The sequence below is a fragment of the Dermacentor silvarum genome, chromosome 8 (assembly GCF_013339745.2).
Source record: "Dermacentor silvarum isolate Dsil-2018 chromosome 8, BIME_Dsil_1.4, whole genome shotgun sequence".
NCBI classification, from domain to species: domain Eukaryota; kingdom Metazoa; phylum Arthropoda; class Arachnida; order Ixodida; family Ixodidae; genus Dermacentor; species Dermacentor silvarum.
Genome location: NC_051161.1, coordinates 46,796,023 through 46,808,503, shown reverse-complemented (window position 1 = coordinate 46,808,503; position 12,481 = coordinate 46,796,023). Strand labels below are relative to the sequence as shown.

General features: G+C 49.2%; 1 protein-coding gene across 2 annotated transcripts in view; it reads right to left on the bottom strand.

Moving 5' to 3' along the window:
* The window catches only part of LOC119461151 (protein slit), a 31,170-nt gene extending 21,265 nt beyond the window's left edge, over window positions 1–9,905 (bottom strand). The window contains exon 1 of one of the 2 annotated variants that reach the window (XM_037722362.2): window positions 8,886–9,905. In XM_037722362.2, coding sequence (XP_037578290.1) covers window positions 8,886–9,595 — 710 coding nt within the window. In that variant the 5' untranslated portion in view covers window positions 9,596–9,905. The remainder of the gene's footprint in view (window positions 1–8,885) is intronic. The other variant, XM_037722363.2, reaches the window with a different exon arrangement.
* Between the last annotated feature and the right edge of the window lie 2,576 nt (window positions 9,906–12,481).

The window sequence follows — 12,481 nt, the reverse complement described above, 5'->3', positions numbered from 1 at the left end:
GCTGCCCTTGCGTTTGCCCTCGCTCTGACGTGGGGTTCACCATACTAAAGACCATGTGAAATGTCCAAGGTTTTCTGCTCGTGCATGCTGCATGCTCTATAGACATGCGCTGCGAGAAAGACAAAGACTATCCGTGAAAGTAAGCTAAGTTGAGCTTACTTAAGTGGTGATTTATTATTGACCACAGCACAAACCAAACTTAAGCTTCATCTAAACAAATTGATGTCTCGTTTGAATTGGCAAAGGTTGTAATCGCGTTTCACGATAGTGGTGCCTAGTGATAATGGTCTTGTCTTCTCCTTTCGCAGTGACTGTTTTTTATGTTTATTACGGACATATATCCGTATTAAAGACTAGATGAAGTATGACGTTTGTCCGGCATGCTCTTGCTTCGTCCCGCTTAAATTAGGAGCCGGAAACTCACTGCTCCGCAATAATTGTAACCAACTAGTCCAGCTGTCTTCTTTGATCGCAAAATGTCACGGAGAGAATGCACAGAAAACATTAACCGACGATTACGATACTCTCTAATTGGAAATTTGTCGCAGCTGTATACGTGCTTTCATTTAGCGATATATTGGCTGGCGCGGACAATCTCTCTCGTGCGGCACGCTGCAAATGGAGCGGAGTGTGGCGCGACTGCCTCGCTAATGGGGAGATCGCGAGAGGCAGCGCGTGGGTGAGGCGTGGGCGCCATTCACAGCAGCCGCCGCAGACATATACAGCGCTTTGTTTGCAGATGCTCCGCTAACGCAGCGCTTTGTTTCTATATATGGGATCGGTGGCGTCATCGGTGAAGAGACGACGCGCGCTACTCTGGCGCCATCTCGTAGCCATCGTCGCCGCAGAGCCCGTCTTGTACGCTTTTATTCTCACACTTTCGCCATACCCTCCTCCTCCTCACGCTCTCTTCGCTATCGCGGACGCTCGCCGCAGGAACGGGCGTCTAAGAGCTGCGCTCTAAAAAAACGATAACACAAAGTCTTGTCTTTGTCAAAGTTTTTCTAACATAAAGTTATTACGTCATTGAATTTAAAGGGCACTAAAGAAAAATATTAAGTCGAGGTAGATTGAAATGTTAGGCTTCTGTAATAACGAATTCGTCGTTCGTAGCGAGAACATAGCTTTTGTATGCGAGAAAATGACGAAAATGGAAGATTAGAATAGCGCCATCTACTTAAGTCTATGGTACCTCTCATCAGCACTGGCTGATTCACAGAGAGCGGCAGAGACGGAGGTCACGTGAAGATTACGTCAACTCGTCCGTGTTAGCACTGGTGACTCAAATTGAAGAGCAGTAGTGGGACCTTAAGTGGTAATTTTCTACGCAACACAGTCACATATTGGCGCACAGAAAACGACGATAGGCTTCTAGATGAGTAAACTTTTGATCTAGCTCAGATTGACATTTTTCTTTAGGGTCCCTTTATTTATCATACTTATCCCCTAGCCTCAATTCCGGACTTCTATATCCCATCAGTATACGTCATCGATCAATCAATCAGCGTTTATTTCACGAACAGAAAAGATACACCAATAAATTTACCGAAGGAGATCCCAGAGCACAAGGCTTCACGCATGGGGACCTTCTACTGAAATTGTGTAGAGGGGACGGGGTGGCTTCATCTGCCCATCCACATGACCCTCACTGCAAGGCGTAAGGATCATATCGTCAGTGGCTATGGCGTAACGCTGCTGAGAACGAGGTCGGGGTTCGATCCCGGCCGCAGCGTGCCCGCATTCAGACTGGAGGCTGAATGCAAAGAACGCTCAAGGGCCGCGTTTTGGGTGGAAGGTAAAGAACCGCGGATGGTTCTTTAACGCCGGCGCCACGCACTGCGGCGTCCTTCACGACCCATTGTGAAATTACGGAACGTTATAAAATGTAGGCCAATGCGCGCATGCGCGCACGCTGTACTTGTTCTGCGCGTTGTTTTCCCCCGACCCCGACCCGCTCGCGACCGACGCGTGCCCCGCACAGCCCGCGCGCACTCGAGCCGGTCGACGCGGCCTGTTGCCGGCCGACAGCACTTTCTGGAGTGCGAGCGACGAAGGGTCGCGCGTTGCGCCTATCAGCTGCTGCTGCTGCTGCTGCCGCGACCAGACCAGCCCGTCCGACTCAGCTTCGTTCTGTGCAGCGATCACACGAGGGGTACACACACACCAGCCGAGCAGCCAACGCTATAATCCTTCGGGCGTACAACACGAAGAATGCTTAGTATATAGACTATATAGAGACCACGTCGAGGAGGTTCGCAGAAGAGCGGCCAAGTCCATTGGGACTCGTACTGACTACTTACCGAACCCACAATACGAGCAAGAGAAAGGGTGAAGCGAATACACTGCCTCTAAATGAAGATCAAAATGAACGAAGAAGATTGTGCGAGGCAATAGGGACCAAGCGATTAATATCGTTTATCGATGGGCGAACAAGAGCCCTCAAAGCTCTTTGAAAAGCGTTCTTACGAGGACTCGGAGCAGTTCACGGCGGCACCATGCACTTACGCTGGCAGGGAGATCATCATAAGAAGAGGGCAAGGTGGTATGCAGCGGTTCAGATTGTAAGCGATATTTGAACGACCGGGTACCAAAATTAAAAACGTATGCAGGATATACAAGACCGCATGGACCCTGACTTTACACTAAGAGTTTACATAGTGCACGAGAGGACTACACACAGTCATTACACAATCAACTATGCACATGGACGCCATTCCCCTTCCCATGCCGGATACTTCCCGTTGGTTCCCAGCGAGTGGATTCCCAGAAGGCCAACGCTGCGGTCTATGAACGGTGGCCTAAACAGCCTAAAATCCCACTACATCATATAGCTCTGTAAAATGCAGCTCCATTACTGCATCATCGAAAACTATTTAACTCCAGTTCAGAGTCAGTTCCGTTCTCACGCAAGATCAGCCTGGCCGTTCCTTCTCGAATCTGTGTTTTTGTCATCTTTATGAGACCGAACGTGACCTTCTCCGGAGTGTGTTAGACCGATTAGACAGCATACCGTTTTCAGAGACAAAGATTCTTGGACCGTAGCCCCACGCGTCGCAGGCTTACAAAGCGACGCGGGCATTGTTACAGTTCATGAAGTCGACTGGCCTCAGTGACCGATTGTGAAGTGTTGGACAACCGCACGTGTTTATACTGCGAGTACTTTCTTTCCTCTCTCTCCTTTCTTTTCATCCCTTTAAACCCCTTCCCCCGTGTAGGGTAGCAAACCGGACGTGCTTCTGGTTAACCTCCCTGCCTTTCCTTCTTTTTTCCTCCTCCTCCTCCTGCACCTCAGCCACAAAGGCACTGTGGGCCCCCACCGCACTGGCGTAACACATCTCCACAGCTGCCTGACTCTCCGGAGCCGAATAAATATTTAATGTGGTTAACTCGGAGGCCACAGCACGAGCAGGAAAAACAGTTTCCTCTCTTCAGTCGTTGACCTTAGTCCACCGCCGTCAGCCCGGATCCAACCGCTTTTTACACGCATTTCGTCAAGCGAGTCGAGACATTCGAACCACTCGCTGAAGGCAGGCCCGACTGAACTCGACCCGACGCCCACTCACCTCGACATGCTAGCGCTCGAATGAACCCAGTGACCTGAATCAACGTAAGAGCAGTGCAAAAAAAAAAAAAAAAAAAAAGTTGGGCTAAGAAAGCACACCTAGAAAAGGACGCCCTTTTCCTCGTGCGTGTGTCCGAGTCTTTTAGCACTGTTGTAGGGTTCGTTCCCGATGAACCAACCAGGTCTATAGTCAGTGCACTGCCGTTGGCCTGATGAGTCAATGTGATATACAGGTGGTGGTCCGACAAGCCAACTCTTCCTGACTTTGTCAAGTTCGTCTAAGCGCCACTATATTGCATGTGATTATTACGATCAAGTTAACCTATGCTCGATCTAATTTCCTACGCGCAGGGCAGCAAAACATGCGTGTCGCGTCGATCAGCCACAGAAGAGAACCAGAAGGGTTCCTCATTGACTGCCTTTCATCGGCCTTCGCGCGACGCGGTCTATATACAGAAGCTTCACGGAGCGATTACTAAGCACAAATGGCTAGCCACCCTCCCTCCTCGTGAAAACGCAGTCGATTCTCGTTGCTGATCTGCTATAGCACGAGCCCTATAGTCAGTGCTGCACAGCAAGGAATACCAGAAGGTGAATGAGACGGAGTAAGAAAGGCATGAACGCTACGGAGAAGAACAGACGGACAATCAGGGCATTTTATCCAGAGCAACGTCCGGGTTGGAATCCCACACTAGCGTAGGGGAACAGGAAAATACAAGTATGAAAGGGCGATAGCCTCTTCCAATCCAAATTTGTTCCAAACTTGTTCCAAAATCGTTCAGCTAGTGTTCTAAAGTAAGTGCAGCAACACCACAGAGAAGCTTCTAGAAGTATAGTCCCCCTGCAAGCCGCTCAGCGTACTTAAACTATAGCAGCGTTGTCGCATCGGACTACGCTATATACGAGACGTGCTGCTCACTCGGGACTCGAGACTGAAGGCGACTCCAACACAGAACGACACGCGGAGCAGCAACACGCGGCTCACGCGATCGCCGCCTTGACTGGCTGCGTTATACGCTTCTTCAGAGAAAATATCCTTGCTGCTTCAATTTCGAGCGCTTTGTGCTTGGATAACGTGCTATAAGCTGCTGTGACAGGTCAGAATTTTACGAGGATTCAAGTTTTTGAGCCCAACGCCACATTATACATATATATATATATATATATATATATATATTTTTTTTTTTTTTTTTTTTTTTTTTTTGCTGAACACGGGACACATTCAGAAGTGTTAACCGAGTCGCGCGATCAAGGGAGGAAACGATTCCAATGCGAAATCGAAAAGTGGTGCGATAAACCGAATTGCTGAATCCCAGCAGCTGCGACTCGTCAAACGAAGGGTACACGAAACACAGCTCCCGATGATGTGCGGCTATTGCCTAGGTCACGGGTTTTTTTGCAAGCTCTAAATAGAAGCTCTCCAATCACAGATACTGTCCATATCGCGCTGCATTGTTTCGCGTCTCGTATAATGCACGGTAAATTCGATCAATGGCGGACCTTCGCATCTGCACGTCGCTAACACTGTCCTTCGGCCGAAAGCACGTCGCTCTCGAGTCCTCCTGCACAATGTGCTCGAGGTCATACCTGAAGCACAATGCAGTTAGCACACCGAAATACTCTTTATAGGAGACCTCGAAATATGTAAGCTGAGAGATATACTGAGTTCACGTGGTGTGCTCATTGTAAACGTACCTGTCGCCTCGTTGGTAAGCTCACGTTGTAAGGTACGTGCGAGCCTATTATTATTCACGTGCAGTAGCTCTATGACGTGGAGCCCTGCGCGCACTTCCTCAGTTTAGGCGTCTCAAAGGCTACGACCGAACTTAAAGCTTACTCGACCATTTTCACGTGCTTCGTTACATCTGATGGCGTAGTGTACCATCAAACTGTTACCATGTAACCTGCGTTGGATAATGCAGTTCGAAAAATTTCCCGCTTCAGTATGTGAAAAGCAAAACGATTGGTTGATTGGTTGACTGACTTATTGATTGATTGACTGACTGGACTTGATTTGACTTGGCTTGGCTTGACTTTGACTTGACTTGGACTGACTTGACTTGACTTGGACTGACTTGACTTGGACTGACTGACTGACTGGACCGAACGACGAGAGTTTATAAGTCCAGAAGCAACACTTCCGCTACGAGAGACGCCGTATTGGAGTGCTCCGCGTTAATTTTGACCACCTGGGGTACCTTAAAGCACAGCTAAATCTAATAGTACACGAACGTTCTTTTGCAATGCATCAGGGATCAAAAATACGGCATCCAAGGCTGCGTATCGAAACCCCGACCTTGTGCACAGCGCCACAACGTCACAGTCACTGAGACATTCTCGCCAACTTTCACTACTCGTATCAGACAGAACAGGAGCGGCCGGCATGACTCGATGTGCCAACGCCTCTAGTTCCCGCACGTACACGAGTACACAAGAGATGAGGCATATGAACAAGAAGCGTGGCTTCGAACAATATGGGGCATATTTGTTTCAAGAGAAAGTGCGGCAAAAACAAACGAAAAAGGTCAAGTACCCGCCGAACGCTTATCGGCGGCGCGCCATACAGCGCGACGCCAGCGTGGTTCTCGAGGGTCTCCCTCTGCTCAAGACGCCGGCTTGGCCGGCACCGATCGCCATGTGAGAAACGAAACTGCTATCTTGCGCACGTGGCACTGACCACAGCGAAAGTTAGAACGGAACAAGGACTGCGCTTTACTTTCTTTCTCTTTTTTACCCAAATATGTACGACAGAACTATCGTGATCGTGAGTGATGCCGTCTGTTCCTCTTTGCCGGACAACAATTACCACTGCATGCTATATTCCCGTGGGAAATATTCTGCGCGTGTCCTGCATGCAATTTCGTATTTCCGGCATTATTCGGGAGCGATACGGACTCCAACACCATTTCGGGTGGAATGGTCGAGCTTAAACTCGAGTGGGGGAAACTTTTGTAAAATGAAATTTATTACTCTCTTTTTCCACACCATTTCCGTACGAGTAATACGAAGTACATACGAAAATATAAGAATGCATACAAATTCTTTTAGTAAAGATGTGGCGGTAATGTCCTCATACAGTGTTGTGAATGTCCTCATACTCGCGCATACAGTGTTGTGAAAACTTTATGGAATTAAAGCGAGCAAATGACTTGAAGATGACAAACGGTTCAGGCATTAGTTTTCAAGAATTGTGCACTAGGTTCGCATTGAACACACGCGTGATACGGCGTAAAAACATAGTCAGATGCTTGACGGAAGACGGTCACGTGAGGAAGAAGCACGACAAGAACCGCAACATGGGCTCGCTGAGTTAAGAAAAGTTAAGAACCAGATTTCGACGTTTCGCTGCCCAAACCAGTCCCTGGTTCACAACGTCGGTAGCAGGCTACGGTGGTGGCCTTGTCGTGGATCAAGCCCACCATCATAACCTGTCTGCCACCTTCTGAGTTGCAACGTTTCGTCTTTAGTGGTGGTCTGATTAGTCAGTTTGTTTGTTAGCCTTTTTTTTTTTTTTTTCAGGCGCAACTTTTCGCCCATGAAGGTATAGCATGTTGATTCCTTACCCATGTCTTCTTACTGTTTCAAATGCATTAGGGAGTTTTAGATATTGCGCAACCGATGCTATGGTACGCAAACCTCCGGACTTACAAAAGAACGCTAACAGAGTACAAAATAGCACAAAGAGCTTACAATGGAGTTTTGGTTTTTGCGTACGCAAAGCCCGCGTGGACACGCTTATTTCTAAAACTCCCTATATAGTGCCCACCACCGTGAATCTTCATCGCCATGGTGAACAAATGTGGGCCCCGAAACGTCGTAAATGTGTAATGCATTATTATTGAATTTCATGTGTGAGTGTATCATTTTGCTGAGCATCTGAAAAGAAGATCGCGTTAGCTTCCTCGAGAAGATATTGATTGGAGCTTTTTAGCATTTCACAACACGACAGCTACACCAAAGTTAGAGAAACTAGCGTGGACCACAACATGAGACCACACATTAGGTTCTCGTTGTCTACGACACACCACAAAACATGAAAACATGATATGTTTTCGTTGCCTATACGACAGACAAGTCTTTACATTTAGAAAATATTGGATTTCCTGAAAAGTCTGTTGCGCATGCTGCGCTCTCTTTTGCAACAATGGACAAAGACGTTTTTTCCCTGTATGCTCAAGATATTTAGGAACGGTAGCAATAGTTGACTTGGTACTTGCAGATCCTTGCTATATTAGAAAAAATACTGTATATAGCAAGGTAGCCTCAGTATTTTCTTACGCCGTCTCTTTTCACAAGGTTGATAGTTTTGAAACCTCTTCACGCAAAGAAACCACATTATGCATCACATTCGCATTATTCTGAGCACATGTACGGGAAGTATTTTCTTTCAGCAACCAGTCTAAAGCCGGAACGAATATACGGAGCCAAATACAGATAACGTGGCATGAGAATTTGCCTTGAATGTGTCGATTATCATTACAATTTTTATTTCTGTTTAAAACGGGCACTCACAAGCAATATACCCAAAAACAGACATTCAATAACGACTTACCAAAGCCTGCAACAAGTTCTAGATTGTTGGGTAACTGGCGGCTAACAAATCGTAGGCGTTAAGAAAAAGGAGCCATGGATACTTTACAAAATACAATATCCGAGAAGATCTGCAGCCCCAGACGGTGCTCCGACCGCAGTATCAAACGGAAGTCTGAAAACTATCCATAGTTGTACAACGGATTGACGAAAGAACCTAGCAGCAAGAAGGCCAAGGTTCAAGCGACAATATCTGAAGCCTACGTGATGTCCTTGAACATTAACGTTGTTTTTGTGTGATGCGTCCTGCGACGGGTGAAACACACTGGCTACGAGCCATAAGTGAACCAGGCAAATGAGCAGTAAAACTGAGTTCGCCACTGAAGTTAAGTAGCACCACATAAAGCAAGGATCGACGGGAATAATAGTAACCACGGAATCGACTGTTACCAACATTCAGTAGACCCTTACCGACTTGATCAATTCGCACAATTTATGCTGCTAAGCACGATTCCGTGATTGATCAGCGTGGTTTCGTTTCTGCAACACGGCTGCTTAGTCGATTGCAACTCCATGCCAATTTACCGGAATTGAACATGTTGCTTATCTGCAAACACTTTACTTTGATCACGGTGATTTCTTTTTCGTCTACAGTCCAGAGCGCTGCGTACACGCCTGCTCTATAGACCCGCATGCCTATAGCCCTCCGACGTATGACGAACGTGTTGCTCCCATCTCCCACCGGCTCAGCGGCCAACAAACACGTTTCTTCCATCACGGACAACGTACGTACCTGAGGGAAAGGACGCTCAGACTGGTTGCCGGCGTCGGGAAGACGTTCCTGGTGATCTTCTCCAACCTGGTGAACGATATCTCCAGATCCCGAATCTCCAGACCCAGGAAGGCACCTTCATCGACGTGCTCGAGGCTGCCGCCCTGCACCATGACGTGCGTGAGGCTCTTGGGCATGAGCGAGAAGCTCTTGTCCAGCCTGGGGAAGTCCGACGAGAAGATGAGCAGCCGTTGAAGGTTCTTCAAGCGTCCCAGGGCGCTCCAGTGCAGGTGCTCGAGCCCCTTGGCGCGCTTTATCTCGATCATGGTCAGGGTGTCGTCGAAGCCGTCGAACAAGTTACTGGTGTTGCAGACGTTCGTGAAGTCGGCCATGTACGTGTACAGTTCGGTAACGCGCACGCCGCTGAACACGTCCGAGGGCACGTCCTTGAGGTTGTACTTGGACAGCTCGAACTCGAACACGAACGAGCCCCGAAGCGCAGTCAGCGCGTTCTTGAGCGCCCGCCGGTCCACGTCCTTGCACTCGACGCGCTCGTAGTTGTGGAAGCTGAAGCAACTGCAAGGACGCAGCACGTCTTTCTTGGGGCAGGATGTACCCGCGGGGTCGATGCACGGGCCCAGCGCCAGCTGGAGGAACACGAGCAGGGGCAGCCGCATCGTGGCCAGGGTAGCAACAGCCCGGCTCGATGATCTTCGGGAGTGAGAAGCCATGAGTGTACACGGCGCGTCGGCGGTAGTTTTTTGATGTAGATAGCGCGGATTGGCCTGGCCAGCGCCGTGTCTGTAGAAGTTGCCGTCCTCGAAGCTACTGCCCCCACTACCGTGCTACCGCTGCTGCTGCTGCTCCGGGCCCAGCTTCTCGCTGCCGCCTGCGGTTGCTGTCACAGCCGGGACCGAAAAGAACCGCCAACGAGGTTCGAGGAGAGGAGCGCTGGCGGAGGGCCTCACTGATAGTAACTCCACAGTCTCACCTGCTGCTGCTTGCTGCTCGCTTGGACGTCACCTTCTTTCTCCTCCCTATCTCTTTTTGCTCTTTCCAAAATTCTTTTGATGCATTTTTTTTTTCGTACCGCCCCACGCGAAACGATGCGCGACGGGCCGGCGAGCGTGTCGCCCCCAATGGCCAGACCGGGAATTACCATCGCCGAGCGCTCCGATAAGGGACAACCGAATTTCGGAGATACGACACCAGGTAGCGGAAGATTGCGGACGCGCAAGAGTCCACTCCAGAGCCACGCGGACGAGCCCGATAAAGAAAGGACGGGCACGTCGTTTCACCTTTTGTTACTTGTTCCCGGATCCCGATGTATTGCCGTATATGCTCCTGTCGGACAAGAAAAACCAGCAAGCCGCAGAGCGTGCCTGAGATACAAGTTTCCCACGGGCTGTTCATATATAGCGTGCCCTCCGCCGTTCGTGTATACCATGAACGTGCGTAATTAGTGTCCCATGCAGAACCCGCTCGCGATGCCGTGATGCAGGGCTTTGGCAGTCAGAACTGGTTCTCTGTAGGAAAGGTCAAGGTTTTTTTTATGATTTTTTTTTGTCCGTTATCGTCACATCCTTCTGCGTCGTGAGCCCCATATCCGCGCGTTTATAGCTTCCGTCCATATCGATTGCGTCGTTCCGTTTGACAGCCATTTTTGAACGGCTGCTGCCTAGGATCTTTCCCGTCTCTTCTCTCGGTGGCTTTACAGTATACTCGGACTTCTGTCCTTTTAATGCGTTAGCATTGGGAAGGTCAAAGTGGAAAAAAGTGTGCGTGTGTAGTGAGTGAAATGTCAGAAGACGTTAGGATGGATAGCTGGGCGTGTTGGTTAAGCATGATCTGAAGTGGGCACCCTGTGTGTGTGTGTTCTCTCGCGTCTACCACTAAACCGCCACTGATTCTTTTTTTTTTTTAAGCGAAGCTTTCTAGGCGAAGCCTCCCGGACTTCACCAACTGTGGCGGCGGCGGCGTTAATTGTTTTGTCGAATTGCTCACGCGCAGGACAGCACTCGCATAACGAGCCGGTTTATATGTAGACCGATCTGTGCTACCCCTATAGAGATGTGCCGGTGCCCGGCTCCGCTTTCTACGGAATAACGCAGTGAAACAAACGGATACCCAAATGTCCTCACTACAGAAAATATACTACCTCAAGCGCATAATTCCTTAATTAAAGCGGAACTTTCTGTGTCTTCTGTCCTGGGGGCCGTGTTGCGGAATGGGCGCCCCCATTCCATTCCAATTCCATTCCGGGGAATAAGAGCTTGCCGCAATTCCATTCCTTTCCAATTTTTTGGAATGAAAAACTTGGCCCATTCCCATTCCGGGAATGGCCAGGCAGTTCAATTCCATTCCTGTAATTCCTCAACGTAGGAAAGACATCATGATAGTTTTATCGAGTTACCGATGAACGCACCATAAAGCTGATGTCACCAGACGCGTTAAGAACTGCAAAAATACGCAAAACACGTTATCAAGGTCGAGGGAAAGTAGCTTGGTGACATACCTGGTACAGTACAACCACCCTACTAATTCCCGGAATAGGGGCAGTTCTCCCGCTATACCTTTAGTATTTGCATGGTCAGCATGTTTTAACGGCTTGTGATGTTTTAATATTGTTTAGGCCTAAATGTGTTAATGCTAAAAATGACGACATAGCGCATTTTTTATGCTGAGAAAACTAGTGTTCATGGAGACCTTTATATTATGGCGTCGTCAAGAGCAGCCTTTCGATGAACAGGCACAGAGCTGGACCCAGCAATGAAGGCCGACATTATCTTCGGCTGGCTTGCCAGCCCTTTCCCTTGTTGCGTGTACTCACGTTCGTGCTTTCTTTAACAGCGTAAGCTGTTATGGGCTCATTCTAATAGCCGTTTCGGTTCACGTTGTTGTCCGCCGCCGCCGCCTCCGCGTAACCGCTATCGCCCGAAATGCGAAAAAGTACCCGGTCTCCGCCGGGATCGAGCGTAGCCCCGCTGCACGGGAGTCAGATACTTTACCACTGAGCCACTCAAGCTTTTTTTTTTTTATTGCACTGAGCCACGCAAGCGCTTCCTATCCTTGCTATCAGCGTCGATCAGAAAAAGGCCCTATAAACGCGCCCTAGGCAGGCGCGCAGGCGCAGACGACCCGAGCCTCTGCCAGTACGGTGGCGCCATCTAGTTAAGGCGCCCGCAAAAGCTGCATGCACAGGCGCAGACGACGAGATGCGATTCAGACGAGGCGCGCAATAAACGCGATCCCGATGTGAGATGTGCGCCACGTATTCTCGGTACCTCTTCGGTAGACGTTATGGCGTCTCCTCGCAAGGTACGAATAGCTGCTGAAGAAGCGAATCGTAGAGCTACGTGCGCGGCTACAACCAAGCATCATCGGGCTCAGCAGACTGCTGTGCATAAAGCATTACAAACCGCAGCTTGCCGTTTACGCCGGGCGGACAGTTGAGATCGCTATCGTCAAGACGAGGCGAAGAGACTTAGCCGCGAAGACCCTGTTGTGCGTGGTGCCGAAATTGCTACTCTTAAGCCGCTCCACTATAGCTTACGCGGTGACTGTGCTGCGTGTGCCGCGCAGGCCTGTGACTTTTAGGTGCCGAATCAAATTTGACG